Source organism: Arachis stenosperma, chromosome 4 (genome assembly GCF_014773155.1).
Source record: "Arachis stenosperma cultivar V10309 chromosome 4, arast.V10309.gnm1.PFL2, whole genome shotgun sequence".
Lineage (NCBI taxonomy): Eukaryota > Viridiplantae > Streptophyta > Magnoliopsida > Fabales > Fabaceae > Arachis > Arachis stenosperma.
In genome coordinates, this window is record NC_080380.1 from 38317035 (window position 1) to 38334714 (window position 17680).

The following is a 17680-nucleotide window of genomic DNA, read 5'->3' on the forward strand; positions in this document are numbered from 1 at the left end:
GTTTTTCTCGACGCACGCAAAACTGTCACTAAAAGTGAATTTCTGGCTCAAAAAGTCTCTAGTGAGTAAAATAAACCAATGCTAAGCTAATAATTATTATTTACTAGTTAAATTTGACTTAGGAGATTAATTACCCTCATAAAGTCAATTTTAACCTTATTAATGGTCTTTTTCTATTCAATTTTTTATTTTTTTCTTTAATTAATTTTTTTTATCATTGGGCTAACCTCACTATTTCTTGTTGGGCTGTGAGTCCTGATTTTGTGAAATAAATTTTAAAATAACCAGAAAAATCTATTTACCAAAAATCGGGTTCTTACAGCACACCCCTGTATTTGCCATATAAATGCGTCCCGTCGACCGAAACAAACGGTTAAAAGTTTTGATACACGGGAGAAGGCCCAAAACACCTTATCAAGCTGGCTAAAATCTCTGTCAATCATATTTTCATTGTAGTGTGGAATTGCGACACAATCATGTATGGTACAAAGAAGGCAATCGGACAAAGCTTGTAACAGAATGAAAATCTTGTTATACGACTCTTTCCAATCGCCATAAATCTGAGCAATTGTCTTCTACTTTGCCATCTACATCTTTTGATATGATGGCTTGAAATGTAACTTTGTTGCACTGCACTTTGCAACACTAGGATGGATATAGATGGATCATCATGTATAATTGGTAGGATAACAGTGCAAATCAAACTGCCATCCAATTGAGTGTGATCTTGAGACGTAGTTGAAGGCAAACAAGTATGTGCCCCCCAAACCTCCGCACCTCCCTACAAGAGAACTCATAAATTTAAACATCTAAGATATACCATAATATACATTAATTTAATTCTATAATCTGTTAATACAACATTTACCAGTAGTTCAAATTCTATCGAAGTGCTACACGAAGACTCCATGGACACTCAGTAAAAGATTGCTTACATCGACAATGGTATTTTAGCCTATCCGACTCCAAGACCCTGTACTCAGCATTTTTTCGAATACTGTAATTCTTCACTGCCAAGAGAACATCTCTACCCATAAACCATTGGCCCACTCGAAATTCTATCTCTCCATCTGAGTTGTAATCCTCATCATCGCCAAAATTGAAAGAGTCCTCTAGTTGCATCGTATACAAATTAAGAGTGTGATAATGGCTGAAAACTTTTGATAACTATGGAACAATCAACAGGGGAGGAAGAAGAAATCGAACACCTCCACCGCCTGGAGTATCTGGCACATACTCTTTTGACGACTTACTATCGTTGGACGACCTGGTGTCGACAACATAATCTGAATCAGACTCGCTCAACTTTACATCAACACTATCCCACGGATCGACAAAGTGAATTGGCCTCGCCGAGACCGGGACTACATGGGATATTGAAGAAGATGGTCCAAAACCACTAATCATGTCACGAATCTTTGCATACAACTCCATCACATGTTGTGGTATTAGTCTACTATGCACATCAAACATTATACTGACGTGCTTATCGGCTTCAACCCAAAACGTCATATTATTAAGACCTCCATTAGATAGCACTGATAGGAATCTATATACTACTCGGCCAACCTCTTTCGAACTAATTGCTCCTATGTTGATCAAGATGACATTCTTAAATATATCTAGAAAATCAACACGAAAAATGCACATCATTGTAATTAAATTGCACTCAAATTTTACTCTTTTATTACCGTTTCTAATGATTCCATTGAGATAAACTACAAAAAAAATGATTACTAGCTTCTTTTATTTGTTTTTTTTTTTTTGGAAGAAAAAAAGAAAAAATAAATAGAATAAAGATAAATGTAAAATGAATGAGCCAAAAAATTACTTATATAGATATTTTCTATTATGTATCTAAAGTGCAAAGACTTCTATTTATTTAAGCACGTACCCAAATACAATGTCACCATACTTATTATGGTGGTATTTCGGATACAGTACCAGAAAATTACTTAAGGTGATATCCTAGATACAATACACCTGGCTTATGCACATGTTTTCAAAGTATTTATATCTTAGGTATAGAGTATTTGGATTGTGCTTTTTTAGGTTTTGGTTCTTCTGTACTCAAAATGTGTAAGATTAATACAAATACATAAATACATTATAAATTACACATAAAAATATATTTAAATAATTTAAATAAAAAAAATCCAATTTAATTGGAGTTAGTTAAAAAATTATTCGAGTATCTAACTCTCTTTCAATATTAGCATTACCCCCCAAAATCCTGCCTATCACTCTATAAAAAGTAGGAGCTTGAGGAATGTCGGGAGATATTTAAAATTAGTAAATTACTTTGGAACCTGAAAAACCCCTTGCAAGTTGCGTTAGCTGCAATGGAGGGAACCTTGCTACCCCTATCCTCTCCAACCCCTACCAAACCCAACAATAACTTCATTCTCTTCCAACGCTTCACTTTCCCTTCTTCACTTAATCACTTCCAAAAAACCCTCTCCACTCCCAAACGCACCGTCTTGACAGCTTCCTCTCGAAACTCACACCGTAGCTCTGCACTCGCTCTCCACGAAACCGCATCCGTTTCGGAGAAAACCGACGCCTCTTCCTTTGCCGCTTCCGCTTTGCCCAAAATCGACAAGACCGGCAGGTTCTGCAGCCCCAGAGCCGCCAGAGAACTTGCTCTGTAAACTGAAATTACTCCAAGTTTATTCTCCTTGCATTTTATTTATTTACTCGTGTTGCTTCTGAAATTCTGATTCTCAAAGTTCTTTTTTTTTGTTTTGGAATGTTGCGATTTTAGGTCTATAATTTATGCTTCTTGCTTGGAAGGTTTGGACCCGGTTCGGTTGTTCGAGAAACGGATGAATGAGCGGCGAGGTAACGGTTGGCGTTTTGTTTGGTTTGAAGTTGGGACCTTGGTTATGTCATGTGGTTGAGTATTGTAAGTGGAATGTGTTTGTTTTTTAACTTTTGGTTGGTTTCAGAACCCGGTTATGACTTTGACAAGGAGAAGTTGTTGAAGTATAATCATATGAGTTTTGGAGGGCCACCTGTTACTGTTGAATCTGTTGAAGAAGAGAATGAACTGCTAAGTGACATTGAGAAGGAGTCTGCTGTTGGTAAAAATTGTTCAAAGCCATTTTCCCTCTTTTTTCCTTTCTTTTTAAAAATTAAAAAACAGTGATAAAAGATAATTGAAGCTTGCCTGTGGCCTAAAATTAAACTAGCAGTAGTTGTTTTTGTTATTGTCAATAACTCAATATAGATATTGGAAGTGAAATTCTTGCTGCTGCATTGAAATTGAATTGTGTTGGACATGCTTGTCATAACTTCTAAGTTGTTTGCCAGAATTGTAAAATCAAGTATTTTCGTGATTTGTAGATTTGATATCTAATCTTCACACTTTTTGTGGCTCTGGGAAAGAAGGCAATCATTTTGATTTACTGTGAATGTGCAATTTAATCAGTTTTCATGGTGAAAAGTTTATATTTCTTTTCTGGTTCTTAATGTTGCTTTAAAACCAGGCATCAGTAGCTAACCTCCTTGATATTTCTTATGATAATTCAATGTTGAAAGTCTAGCATGTTCACATCACTAAAATACATTAATACAATAACAGGATTTTTATTTCAATGTAAATAGCAGTTTAACTTGGTTGTTGCTGCAGTAGTTTGGATGTTTAGCAATCCAAGTATCCGATGCATGTCTTAAGCTATTCTCAAAATGTTAGGATGCGTTTGGTTTGCGTTTTCATTTTCTGTTTTTATTTTCAGTATTTTTTATTTTCTGAATTTTGTGAAGAAAAAAGAGAAAACACCGAAAACAGTAAAATCCTATTTTTTTGTTTTGTTTTCACTTCCTGTTTTTTCTTTTTTCTTCACAAAATTTTGAAAATAGAAATCACTGAAAATGAAAATGCAAACCAAACGCACCCACACCCTTATTTTGAGTTGTTGACAGTATGTTTGTATGAGGGTTTATGTGGTCATTAAACCCTCTGTGAATTAGAACTTTGGCACTCAAGCACGACAACTTTTTATTTAACAGCTTTTTGTTCAGGCACCAAGTACTGGTGAAAGTTTTACAATTATGGTATAAAGTAAGAGTTTTCATAAATTCAGCAGGGCCTTCATTATTTCTCTCGCATTTTGCCCAGGGAACTTTTCACCTGGCTGTGTTGCATTTATTTCCTGTTCAGTTTCTATATTTTGTCTTGTTGCTGCCATCTCCAAACTGTTTAAAACATGTTTTCCGCATGCCAGAAGCTGAAGTCCTTGCAGCTCCTCCAAAGCTAGTATACAACAAACTGATATTGAGGTAAAACATTTTCATAATAGTGCTATATCAAACTTGAAATGTTAGATAAAGCTTCTAGTTTGTATCCCTTTCTCCCCTCCTTCCTAACATTGCAAGATTGATTGCTCCTAAGTGTGTGAATGCCATGAGGGAGGATAATAATGTAAGACCATGCTTTATTTGCAGGTTCACTAGGAAATTATTAGTTGCAGCGAGGGATAGATGGGATGCTAATGTTGATGTCATTAACGAAATTGTCCCACAAAATTGGAAGGTATGGAGTAATATCTCTTCTGTTCAATTTATTATCCCCCCCCCCCCCCCCCTCCCTTTCAAAATTCATGCAAGTACTATTCATAGTTTCTTCTGGCAGTTGGAAAACTTATATCTTATTAATCATGATCTACTTATTCATCCATGTGCCACATTGAACATCTTTAGGAAGAAGGGACAATATATTAAGAAAAGGGTAGATGATTAACTTTATTTATTCCTTCCTACATTTGATCATCCTTGGGAACAAGTAATAGTTTTAAGGATTTCTATTTGAGGGAATGAGAAAAAGAATATCTCATGCAAAAGTACCACAAAGTTTTATAATACATTATACAGTGCTGTTTGTTTTGCTTCCTCCATTCTCTGGTTAAATCTTCTATCTATTGCAGTCGATACAAGAGATTACTTTTTGTATCTGAACATAAAACCTATAAACTATAAGCCCGTAAAAATTTGGATGGTTTCTAATATAAAATACGAGATGCTTTTCTTCTTATCTGTGAGATTAAATAGTCTGTTTTTCTGCAAATTACTTATATTCTTTGGTTCACGACCTATATGGAGAGAAGGATTGTGTCAATGATTCCGATTTTTGAGAGATGCCATCTTTCCCCTTTTACAGGCCATCCTTTCCCTTCTTCATTTTTAGATCTGAACATGAAACAACTCCTAGTAGAAGTTAACACTTAATATTATTAGTCTTGAAAAAAAAATTATTTTTTTTACAAAGGGAAGAAAATTTTGAAAAATGGGGCATTCCGAGAATCGAACTCGGGACCTCTCGCACCCAAAGCGAGAATCATACCACTAGACCAAATGCCCAGTTGTCAGTGGTATCACATCACTATTATTTTAGTGTGCAGTTTTTAAAAATTGACTTTGACTTCTTTATTCATGTTTATTTGTTAGCTGCATTTCACATACTATATGCAATGAAACTCCTGCTTCACTTTAGATCCAGAACATGAAACTCTCCCTATTTAAAGCCAAGGCTTAAGTAAGCTTGTCAACCTAGGTCGATTATAATCCAGTTACCCCTGAATGCTTTCACACTATACAAAATCTTGGCTTGCACATTTACACTGGACAGAGTCCCCTGCACAATTCCAGTCATAAAACCATTATGTTTTTGTATGATGAATTGATACGATGATAGAACAAAGATCTCTTTTAAGTTTCAAAGAGAAGAAAAAGGAAAAGAGAAGAAATAGATCTCTAATATCAAGGGAGGAAAATATTAAAAATGGGGCATTCCGAGAATCGAACTCGGGACCTCTCGCACCCAAAGCGAGAATCATACCACTAGACCAAATGCCCAGTTGCCAATGGCATCACACCACTATTATTTTAGTGTGTAGTTTTTCATATTGACTTTGAATTCTTTATTCATGTTTATTTCTTAGCTGTATCTCATATAGTATATACAATGAAACTCCTGCTTCAGTTTAGATCCAGAAGCTGAAACTCTTCCTATTGGAAACCAAGGCTTAAGCAAGCTTGTCAACCTAGGCAGGTTATGATCCAGTTATCCCTGAACAGTTCACACTACACAAAATCTTGGCCTGCACATTTACACAGAAGAGAGTCCCCTACAGATTGCCCGTCACAAAACAATTATAGTTTGTATGATGAATTTATATGATGATAGAATATAGATATCTTTGAAGTTCCAAAACAAGGAAAAAGAAAATGAAGAAATAGATCTCTTATATGAAGGGAACAAAATATTAAAAATGGGGCATTCCGAGAATCGAACTCGGGACCTCTCGCACCCAAAGCGAGAATCATACCACTAGACCAAATGCCCAGTTGCCAAGGACATCACATCGCTATTATTTTGGTGTGTAGTTTTACAAATTGAGTTTGAATTCTTTATTTATGTTTATTTGTTAGCTGTATCTTATATAGTATATACAATAAACTCCTGCGTTTAGATCCAGAAGCTGAAACTCTTCCTATTGGAAACCAAGGCTTAAGCAAGCTTGTCAACCTAGGCAGATTATGATCCAGTTATCCCTGAACAATTCACACTACACAAAATCTTGGTCTGCACATTTACACAGAAGAGAGTCCCCTACAGATTGCAAGTCACAAAACAATTATAGTTTGTATGATGAATTTATATGATTAGAGAATATAGATATCTTTGAAGTTCCAAAACATGGAAAAAGAAAATGAAGAAATAGATCTCTTATATGAAGGGAACAAAATATTAAAAATGGGGCATTCCGAGAATCGAACTCGGGACCTCTCGCACCCAAAGCGAGAATCATACCACTAGACCAAATGCCCAGTTGTCAGTGGTAACACATCACTATTATTTTAGTGTGCAGTTTTTCAAATTCACTTTGACTTCTTTATTCATGTTTATTTGTTAGCTGTATTTCACATACTATATGCAATGAAACTCTCCCTATTGGAAACCAAGGCTTAAGTAAGCTGTCATCCTAGGGAGATTATGATCCAGTTACCCCTGAACACTTCACACTATACAAAATCTTGGCCTGCACATTTACACACAACGGAGTCCCCTACAGATTTTCAGTCACATAACCATTATAGTTTGTATGATGAATTGATATGATGATAGAACATAGATATCTTTGATGTTCCAAAAGAAGGAAAAAGAAAATGAGGAAATAGATCTCTTATATGAAGGGAACAAAATATTAAAAATGGGGCATTTCGAGAATCAAACTCGGGACCTCTCGCACCCAAAGCGAGAATCATACCACTAGACCAAATGGCCAGCGGCCAATGACAAAACATCACTATTTTAGTGTGTAGTTTTTCAAATTGACTTTAAGTTCTTTATTCATGTTTATTTAGCTGTGTTTCATACAATATATACAATTAAACTCCTGCTTTACTTTAGATCCAGAATATGAAAATGAAGCTCTCCCTATTGAAAATCAACGCTTAAGCAAGCTTGTTAAGCTAGACAGATTACGATCCAGTTACCCCTGTGCGGTTCACACTATCCAAATTCTTTTTGTAGCGAAACCGATTGCAAAAGAGGATGTAGGTCCCCTAAGAAAGGACGTGTGTAATGTAAAACAAAAAATTGATTGCTCTATTGTTTGTGCCTTGCACATTTACACTTTACTGAGTCCCCTGCAGATTGCTAGTCACAAAACTATTATGTTTTTATATGCTGCATTGATGATGATAGAAAATAAATCTCTTTAAGTTTCAAAAAGAAAGAAGAAAATGATCTCTTATATGAAGTGGAAAAATTAAAAATGGGGCATTCCGAGAATCGAACTCGGGACCTCTCGCACCCAAAGCGAGAATCATACCACTAGACCAAATGCCCTGTTGTCAATGACATCACTTCATTTTTAATTTAGTGAGTAGGTTTTCAAATTGAGGTTAACTTATCTGTTCATGTTTATTGCAAGCATGTATTTCATATTAGTATGTATATTATATATAGCTTTTGCATTTTTTTATTGATTTTTCTTCTTTGAGATCTGTAATTTTAATGATTTAGTAATCTAAAGATATTATTGTATGCTGTTTTTGCTTTATCTATTAAATAATCTTTGAATTCCTTTTTGTTTAGTTGGTGCTCATTTTAGATCTGGAACATGAAACTCCTATTGTGAAAGTCAAGGCTCAAGCAAGCTGTCACCCTAGGCAGATTTTTTTTTTTTTTTTTTACCAAAGATAGGAAACTCGAACCCGCGACCTTATATTTTAATCGTATTGATTTCACCTCTTAGCCTATTTTAAAAACCTTGGCTTATACAATCTAAAAATTTGGGGCATTCCGAGAATCGAACTCGGGACCTCTCGCACCCAAAGCGAGAATCATACCACTAGACCAAATGCCCTATTGATAGTGATATCACCATTACCACTAAGTAATCCATGTTTATCACCTTATTTTCAGCGGATATTCATGTAATATATAAATAACTCTTTTTTTGGGGAGTTCTGCGTTTGTAATCAAGTTGTTAATAATCTTACTATAATTTTGTATCTTATCTCTATTGTATCCCTTATATAATAATATGCTTATAGTAATTTATCTTGTCTATTGATACATGTCAGAACGAGCCAGCAGGCAGGATTTTAGAGCTTTCTATTCTTCATTTGGCAATGTCTGAAATGACGGTGCTCGATACAAGACACCAAATTGTCATCAATGAGGTTCATCCTTTTCTTTTTCCCTTCTTCTCTCCACTCTCCAGCATTAGCCTTCTTTATTTCTTCACACATTATATCTTACCAATGTGTGTATGTTTGTTTTGAAGGCTGTGGATCTTGCTAAACGGTTTTGTGATGGAGCAGCCCCTCGTATCATAAACGGTTGCCTCCGTACATTTGTCCAAGGCCTGGAGCTCGGGGCATCAGAAACTGAGTTTAGTTGATTTCTATGGATATTTCATATTTATGTGTTCATTGCCTTCTGTTTCTTGAAACTCCCAGTATAGATTCAAGGGAAAATTGATCACCCATGATTGGATACAGTTATGTTGAAGCATTATGTATGGGTTGGTATCGGTTACGGAAGGCAATGTTTGACGCAGGTGACTAGGTGTTATATTTGATACAGGTCACATGACTTTGAAATGTTGCATCATGTGTAGTGTATGTTATTTTAATATTTTTGTTGTCCAATTGTAATAATAATTTCATAATTTGTTTAAGTTAGATGAATTGATTATCTCATGGGATTTCAACAGATGTATAAAATTTTTTGTTAATTAATAAAATGATTTATCTTCCCAAACAACAAATACAAAAAAGTAGGTTCTTCTATTGCCTACTAACTGCTGTCCATTTAATTAAAATACATAATTAGATAATCATGAAACTATAATCTGGTGATTCAACTCTTCAATTTTTTTAATCACTTGCTAGAATTTAAATCCTTAAATATTCTCTTTTTTGTTTTTATTGTCGGAACCTTAAAATATTCCTTAAACTTCAACTTATTTTGAGGGGGGAAAATTTTGAGGGGGAAAAAACACTAAACCAATCATCCAAACTAAGTAATAAATTTCAAACTTAAGTATTTTTTTTCCTACAAAATCTTAGAAATTTTTATTTAAATGAATTAAAAAATATTTTATTTATTGTAATAAATAATTTTAAAAATTATTACGAAAATTTGTAGGAATTTGTACGTAGCTCGTTTAACAGTGCACGTAATATGTGTGTATCTTGTTTACAGCGAGGTTTTGGGCTCCATTTCCAACCATTCTACCATTTTCTCCTATCTTCTATCATTTTCTAACCATATTTTTTAGTAAGACGAAGATGGTGCACGTAGATGCACGGCTGGGACAGCCGACTTCGCAGTTAGTTTTGTTATCTTGACGTTTAGGTTATTTCATATATGTATAGCCATGGTTATGATACTTGACGATAACTAAAATACAATTCATGATTTAGGTGGCCAAATGTATCGCTAGCAACAGATCATTGATAGAGTATAATTCTAGAAATGTGGTTCTTATTTTTTTGTAATTAAGTTTTTAACTACATAATTATTAATGTAGATATTAAATATTAGGATAGATATTTTTAAACCGTTGAAGTTAATTTATTGGTTACATGCTTATTAATTTATTAATTTAGTTATTAACTATTTAAGTAAAAGTTATTTTTTAAATTAAGTGAACAATTATGTAATTTTGTAGTTATCTAAATTAAATTATTAAGTAAAAGTTTGTGGATTAGATTATTAGTTAGTTTAGTCAATGTTTTTATTTTAAGTAACGTATTGAAGAAATATTTATTAATTAACTAAGTAAATATTAATGTAAAAAGTTTTATTGACATAAATTCAATTAGTACATATGTGTAAATTTCTATTAAATAAATGTATATAATAATTAACTCAGTTTGTTATGTCGATGCACGTGTACAATTTTTTTCTAATTGTGATCAGTTATTTTTTATCAGAGGCCTTACTTACTTCTGCCTCGGCGAATGAGTCACACGCTTCCATTACCGAATGCCATCGTCCCGTATTTGAGGGAAGTTGGCTTCCGCGACATGGTGCCTCTCAGGGACTTCGTCTTTGACAATTCCCTGATCACGGCATTCGTGGAGCGCTGGCGTCCGGAGACCCACACGTTCCACCTGTCATGGCATGATGGGTTAGACTGTATCAACGGCATGATGACCTTGCAGATGAGGCTGTTGTCCAACTGTCGATGGTCTTGGGACATGACTGGTGCTAAACACATATGCGCTTCACCAATCCTCCGAACCTCCCTGACGAAATAAACCATTCATGGTTGGAAACTACACCAAATATAATAATCATAAGTGAGTAAATACGCCACAATTAAACTTGACGTCACCACTATCCGAGGTTCTGTCGAAGGGCTACACGGAGACTCCAATTACATCCAGTTGCAGCTTGGCGGCAATGCACATGGTAATTTAATTGGTCCGATTCGACCACCCGATACTTAGTACTTCCGCGAATGCTGTAGTTCTCCACACCCTGTATTACTGCAGCTCTGCTTCTAAATCTGTGACCGACCTGGAACTCCACCCCATCGTCTAGGTTGTAATAGTCTTTTCTGGTGTTGGAAAACATAGATTTCTCATGCATCGCGTCCAGATCCAATGCATGATAGTGACTTGGTACATCGGATAGCGCTGAAATCTGGTGGGGGAGGGGGGAGGCAAAACATAGCATACCGCTGCCTCGGCTGGCGTTTCTAGTACAAACTCCTCTTCCTCATAAAGGAATCACTATCGTTACTATCTGCAACGTATTCTTTGTTGGAGTCTTCATCACTCACGTTCAAGTCTTCCACTGGACTAGCAACATGAATTGATGGTGGTGCGAGAGGTGGGTAATCCTGCACAAAGGTTGAGAGGATGGATCCACTGCCACCAACATCACCTAACTCGACAGAAAACTCCATCACTTGTTCCGCTATGATTCTTTCATAGATGTCAAATATGAGTCGCACATACTCTTCACACTGTATTCAAAACAGATGAAATCGAAAAACTCCATTACCCAACGATGCTAGCTCTTTTCTCCCTAAACCACCAAGGTTGCTCAATATCAGACTCTTCAACTTGGACAGCAAACTTACGCGCTGGGTGCGCAACAATAATGGATTATTACACTTAAATATCACCCCATTGTCACTGTTCCTCATACTGACAATTAAGATATACACACAACCACATATCCGTTATTAGTGGACATATTGGCCTATTTTTTGGAAGAAAAACACAGGAGAAAAAGATATGAAATGTATGTGGAGAATGCCAAAGACACATCCTTTTATATCTATTCGAAATTTATCTTAATGTATCTCGTTTATACTGTAAACGTTATAATTTGACACGTATCTCATTTAGCTTATACGTATCTCGTTTACACTGTAGTGTAAACGAAATAAATAATTCTACGTATTTTCACAATAATTTTTAAAATTATTCATTTCAGTAAATAAAATATTTTTTAATTTATTTAAATAAAAAATTTCAGAATCTTCGAATTACACCAGTTTTATTTTATATTTTTTATTGACATAAAATTACATAATTTAATATATGTATAAAATTTATTAAAATTAAATTCTTTAAAAAATATAAAATGAACTGATTATTCACAAATCACAACTCACAAGTCACACCAAACCGGCTCTGTTACCAAAATAAAACCAAACCGGTTCATCTTCTTGCTATCTATGTATGCCCTAATCAAAGGTCATCGAAACACTGTATCTGCATCTTCGGCTCGAAACGAGGACTCTGAATTCAAGCTTCCACAACCCTCTTCCGATCGAAATCAGTATTCGGAAGTCATAAAGGGTTTTTAGTTCTTAAAATGCTGGGTGGCCTCTACGGCGACCTTCCTCCACCATCCTCGGCGGAGGAAGAAAAACCCACCACCAACTCCACCGTCTGGTCCACCAGCACCAAGATGGCCCCCGCCACCCTCCGCAAACCCGCCACTGTCTCCGCCCCTCCCGTCACCCTCCTCCGATCTCAATCCAAACCGAAACCCCTCCCCACTCCCTCCTCCTCCTCCAAAATCCCCTCAATCCCTGCCGCTCCGGCACTTCCACCGCCGCCGGTCCTCCCCGACGACCCAGCGCACCACCAGCCTGCACTCGTCGGCGTCCAGTCAACGGTGATAGAGGAGTACGACCCCGCCAGGCCCAACGACTACGAGGAGTATCGCCGCGAGCGGAAGCGAAAGGCGAGGGAGGCGGAGATGATGCGTGAGCTGGAGCGGCGGCGCCAGGAGGAGGAGGAGAGAGAGAGGAGAGAGAGGGAGGAGAGAGAAAGAGAGAGGGAGCGGGAGCGGGATTACGGCGATTCCAGGTTGAATATTTCCGGCGAGGAAGCATGGAGGAGGCGTGCTGCCATGAGTAGTGGAGGTGGCAGCGGTGGTGGTGGCGGCGCTGTTCCGCGATCGCCGTCGCCACCAGGGAATTCGGATGGTTTTACCATTGGGAAGTCGGAGACTGGCGGGTTGGGGCTGGGGGCAGGCGGGCAGATGACGGCGGCGCAGAGGATGATGGCGAAAATGGGGTGGAAGGAAGGACAGGGACTTGGGAAGCAAGAACAAGGAATCACTACTCCATTGATGGCAAGGAAAACTGATAGAAGAGCTGGTGTTATTGTGAATGCCAGTGAGAACAGTAGTAATAAGCCTGAGAAGAAGGTGAAGAGTGTTAACTTCCATGGGGTTCCTACTAGGGTGCTCCTACTTAGGAACATGGTATGTATATTCAATAGTTCATGCTGCATTTTTTTATTGTGATTCATTTAATATGATTTGGCTATTATTTCCTTCTTATTAGTCTTTGAGATAAATGCCAGTGTCATGTTTTTGTGCTAGAGGCAGAGGGCTCAAAAGACCATAGTTGAAATTGTTATGGAGATTTATATATACCCGTTTGATAAGTTTAAGTGACAGAGAGAGTAGTTTAGATTTAAGTATGATTTATGCCGCTATCCATGGAATCAAGGCCAGGGAGAGCTTAGTTATTGTTGCTATATTATGGGCAACTAGTTTGAGAGCTAGGGAGCCTATTCTATTAGAATTGTTTGGCTATGCTGTGTTGCCTTGCTGTTCTCATTACCTGCATCTTGTATTTCTAGCTGTCTAGGCCTAAGTATCTTGTTATTGTTGTAATTATCATCGTTTGTTATTGTTGATCATTTAATAGGAGTAGTCAATTCACTCAATTGTCATAGTTGTTAGTTTTGTTATGATGGCCGTATAGACATAGAAGTATAGCTGAGATGATCTCAAGGGATTCATTTAGCCATTCCAATTTAATTACTAAGTTGCTCTCTGCTGCTGGCCATTTTTCTTGGTTGTCTTGTTTGAAGGAGTTTTTGAAGGTGCATATTCTTTTTGGCAGTTTTTTCCATATAAGCTTTCACTATGTGATTGAGGATGTCGTATCTATAATTTAAAAACCTTGGGAACTGATTCGAGTAAGTGTGGACAATGTCAATATTGCAATTTGAAGCCAAAATGCATTTTGCTCCCCCCTCCCCCCCCCCCCCCCCTCTCTCTCTCTCTCTCTCTCTCTCTCTCTCTCTCTCTCTCTCTCTCTCTCTCTCTCTTCCCAAAAAATTAAAATAATTGTAATTTGCAAATTATGAAACTATCTGCATTACATACACAATTCCATCACAATTATGGCCGAGTTAAGAAGGAAAGGTGTGTGTTGGCATCATAACAAACAAAGCATACTTTTGAGTGTTGTATCATTAGGGAAGCCACTGATTAAGTGATTATTGTATATCTAGCATGCATAATTTTCTGATTAATTAGTTTGATGTGCCCAGATTAAGCTCTTTCCATTTTCTCCCGCTAAAGTTGAATATCTTGTTTATGAAGCATTCTTTCTAAGTACTGTGTCATGTTTATGCTTTCTTGTTGAAGGTGGGTCCTGGTGAGGTAGATGATGAACTAGAAGAGGAGGTAGGATCAGAATGTGCCAAGTATGGAACTGTAACTCGGGTTTTGATATTCGAGATAACAGAGCCAAATTTCCCTACTGATGAAGCAGTAAGAATTTTCGTGCAATTTGAGAGATCAGAGGAAACAACCAAAGCTTTAATTGACCTTAATGGTCGGTACTTTGGAGGTAGAGTGGTGCAGGCCTCATTTTATGACGAGGAGAAGTTCGGCAAGAATGAGTTAGCTCCAATGCCAGGAGAAATTCCTGGTTTTTCCTGACAGGAAAAGACTCGTTGATTTCCATACAGTTGACCCTGGTGATTGCTCTGAAATCTTGAAATTGAAGGTTCAGTGTTTCATTACATTATAAGATAATTAAGCATTGTGTTGTACTTCGGATTCAATCATGGTCGAAGTGTGTTGTAAGGATGACAAAGGGTTGCTGCTCAAAGAATTATTGTGATGAAAAAAGAACAAACTTCACTATTAGCTAGCTAGTTCTAACGATTTTCATTGTACATTGTTAGTTCCTTGATGTGATGATCGAATTTTGAAATTGAGATCCTAATGATTAGTTATTACGGTGTCAGATGCTATACTCTGATACCATGATACATTAATCACTATTCGAAAAAAAACTAGGATTGTTTCATTTCCCTTTTGAGATTCAACTTTGTATTCATTGTCTGCATTGCACGATTCTTGCAATCCGCATGGTTGAATATTTTGTATTTGGTCATTTTCAATAAAATATAAGAACGATCACACTCCAAAAGATTATCCAACCCAGAGAGTAAATCAAGAAAAACTGTATACAAATTCCAAATCTCCTGCATTCATTTAGCTAGAGAGTTGATATGGAGAATCATAGCACACATAAACTCCGAACAAGTCGCAGAAATCTATGACCCGATTCCACCTCTGAACCATCTCAGAAATGAGGTTTCCACGCCTAGAAGGCTAACTTCTAGTAGTTACAGTTAGTGGTGTCTTGTACTCATTCTACTTCATACACCAAACTGAAAGCTAATAACATTGAAAAGTAAATGAAATGCATTGTAATGCTACACTAGTCAATGAGAATTGGCATTTCTGCACTGTTGCGGTTTTCTGCACTTTTACCTCCTGGCTTTTCTGCAATCTTGGCCCTGGCCTTTTTCTTTTCCTTCTCTTTTTCTTTCCTTTTAAGAAAAGTTTCAGGGAGGTCACCTCTAAGAATTTGAACTTGGAAGACAAGTTTCTCTTCACTCGACTCCTTGAGTTCAAAGACGCAAGCGTCCCCAACCTCCAAATGATTATCAACAGCAAATTTTTTCCAGCCTCTGTGGTTAAAGAACTTGTTGTAACTTTTGCCTAGTCCGCAATACTGTATGTCCCAGCTCTTGCTTCCATACTTGAGAATAGCTGGGACTACAGCTGAAGGAAGTGCTAATTCTTTTGAAACCGGCTACATACCAACAATACAAGATGTAAATAATTCTACCCCAGCATTTCAGAAAAAACATAGTTTTGTTTCTAACAGTGTGAAATAATATTATCAATATTGGTCTCCAACATAAACATTACGTTGTCTTGTCTGAGCTCAACGCTTCTTAAGGCAGAGTAAAGAAGCAAATTTCCAGTGAGTAAAGAAGCAAATTTCCAGTATAGTACACAAAGAAATGTAACTTTGAAACAAGGAAGTAACTTTTAAAACACTGTTCATCTATGTTTCACCAAAATACATGTGTGAAATTTGGTCTAGTGTTGAATTTTGTTACCTTATGCCTTTCTATGTGTAAAGTTGTGCATCTTTTTATTTGAATATTTGCACTTATTTTGGCCTTGTTTGTACATTAAGCCAACATACATCTCTCCGTTGCTGATTGGGGTGTGTGATTCCTTTTATGTGAATCTCACACTCTATCTAATGACATGCCACAGAAGTGTATGTCGACTTGCTATACGAAACAAAATAAATACACAAAACCTTTGTCATATTTATCCACTCCAAATCCAGACAAATAGTTTTTAGGTTTTCGCGTTGCATAACGCCAACATGACTCACATCCTCACCATCATTGAACTCACAATCATGGTGAGAATGTGAGTTGAGTTTGTCTAAGACGTACATTTATATTACTATACCTAATTATGGCCATTTGACATCTTAATAAGATGTCTTTATATTAGAGAGGCAAATGCAATAATAACATATTTGTGTGTAACAAAAAATATGGGATTACCATGCTAAAAGCAGGATAAATATGTGATTTTGAAATAATCACATGATAGAATGGGCATCCTGAAAGTGGTTGAATGTCTTCATCCCCCGGAAAATTTGTTGTAGGACCGGACACGGTTTTCAATGGAGCTATGTTTTCTATTACAACTCCAGAACTACTTGCAATGAAGTTCACTGCAAAATTTGAATTAGATGAAGTTAGTTTTGGAAAAAAGAAAATTAATTCTACTGGGCCACCAGGACATCCCCATTCTCATATATTATTAGGAGTTAAACTTAAGAATATTTATAGTTAAAGGTAAAATTTGTAAAAAAAAAGGATCTTGTTTTTATGTCAACCTAAGTAACTAACCCTAAAAGTTTTACCTTTTGAGTTTGACGTACTCATTTTGTGCTGCAAGTCTAGACAAGAAACAAAGTGAAAATTAAAAATAACAGGTGCAGGAGAAGGATCTACATGCCAAAAGAGATTCAAGGTTAAGTATCGCGCACCTGGAGGAGATGGTGTAAAATAAGAGATACTGAGCCTATATTTGTTTGAAGAGAAAATAGAAGAAAAGAAAAAGAAAGAAAGAAAATGAGAATAAAAATAATTATTTTTTATTGTTTGATTGAGGAAAAAAATTAAAAAAAAAAAAAAAGAATAAGACTTGAAAGTAAAGCTATAGTTCTCACTTTTTCTCATGGGACAAGACTAGTGTTGTAAGAAAATACAATAATAATAATAAAGATATTATTCTTTGTTACTTTATATGTTAATTATTAATTATAGAGTAAAGTTATCATTTTTTTTGCTACTGAACTATATTTTTTATTATTTTATATGCTAATTATTAATTATATAATAAAAATATATTAAAATTTTATTAATATTATTTTAATTTTATATTTACTTATATTTAAATTAATTATATTTTTATTATTCATAATTATTAATATAAATTTTATTAAACATATAAATAAAAATATCATTTTTATTAACTACAGTATCATTATTCTTTTTATGA

At 36.0% G+C, this 17680-nt stretch overlaps 3 protein-coding genes and 6 non-coding genes across 9 annotated transcripts; 2 read left to right on the forward strand and 7 right to left on the reverse strand.

The window, feature by feature from the left end:
• The first annotated feature begins 2270 nt into the window (after positions 1–2270).
• On the forward strand, positions 2271–9208 carry LOC130976320 (uncharacterized). Its single transcript, XM_057901157.1, has 7 exons — positions 2271–2647; positions 2765–2841; positions 2949–3083; positions 4227–4281; positions 4447–4534; positions 8593–8691; positions 8796–9208. Exons 1-7 carry the CDS (start codon positions 2343–2345, stop codon positions 8910–8912), a joined length of 876 nt encoding a protein of 291 aa, XP_057757140.1. The 5' UTR covers positions 2271–2342; the 3' UTR covers positions 8913–9208.
• Positions 5287–5358, reverse strand: TRNAP-UGG (transfer RNA proline (anticodon UGG)). The gene has a single exon. It is a non-coding gene; the product is annotated as a tRNA-Pro (tRNA).
• On the reverse strand, positions 5782–5853 carry TRNAP-UGG (transfer RNA proline (anticodon UGG)). Its single transcript has one exon. It is a non-coding gene; the product is annotated as a tRNA-Pro (tRNA).
• Positions 6272–6343, reverse strand: TRNAP-UGG (transfer RNA proline (anticodon UGG)). The gene has a single exon. It is a non-coding gene; the product is annotated as a tRNA-Pro (tRNA).
• On the reverse strand, positions 6757–6828 carry TRNAP-UGG (transfer RNA proline (anticodon UGG)). Its single transcript has one exon. It is a non-coding gene; the product is annotated as a tRNA-Pro (tRNA).
• Positions 7781–7852, reverse strand: TRNAP-UGG (transfer RNA proline (anticodon UGG)). Its single transcript has one exon. It is a non-coding gene; the product is annotated as a tRNA-Pro (tRNA).
• On the reverse strand, positions 8301–8372 carry TRNAP-UGG (transfer RNA proline (anticodon UGG)). The gene has a single exon. It is a non-coding gene; the product is annotated as a tRNA-Pro (tRNA).
• A 3018-nt stretch (positions 9209–12226) lies between the features above and the next one.
• Positions 12227–15005, forward strand: LOC130976510 (DNA-damage-repair/toleration protein DRT111, chloroplastic). Its single transcript, XM_057901388.1, has 2 exons — positions 12227–13252; positions 14432–15005. The coding sequence occupies exons 1-2, from the start codon at positions 12353–12355 to the stop codon at positions 14726–14728; spliced, it is 1197 nt and encodes a 398-aa protein (XP_057757371.1). The 5' UTR covers positions 12227–12352; the 3' UTR covers positions 14729–15005.
• Positions 15006–15241: 236 nt separating this feature from the next.
• On the reverse strand, positions 15242–17210 carry LOC130976511 (B3 domain-containing protein Os06g0112300-like). The gene is made up of 4 exons (XM_057901390.1): positions 17166–17210; positions 17040–17075; positions 16675–16847; positions 15242–15896 (listed from the first exon to the last, which is right to left on the reverse strand). Exons 2-4 carry the CDS (start codon positions 17059–17061, stop codon positions 15519–15521), a joined length of 573 nt encoding a protein of 190 aa, XP_057757373.1. The 5' UTR covers positions 17062–17075; positions 17166–17210; the 3' UTR covers positions 15242–15518.
• Between the last annotated feature and the right edge of the window lie 470 nt (positions 17211–17680).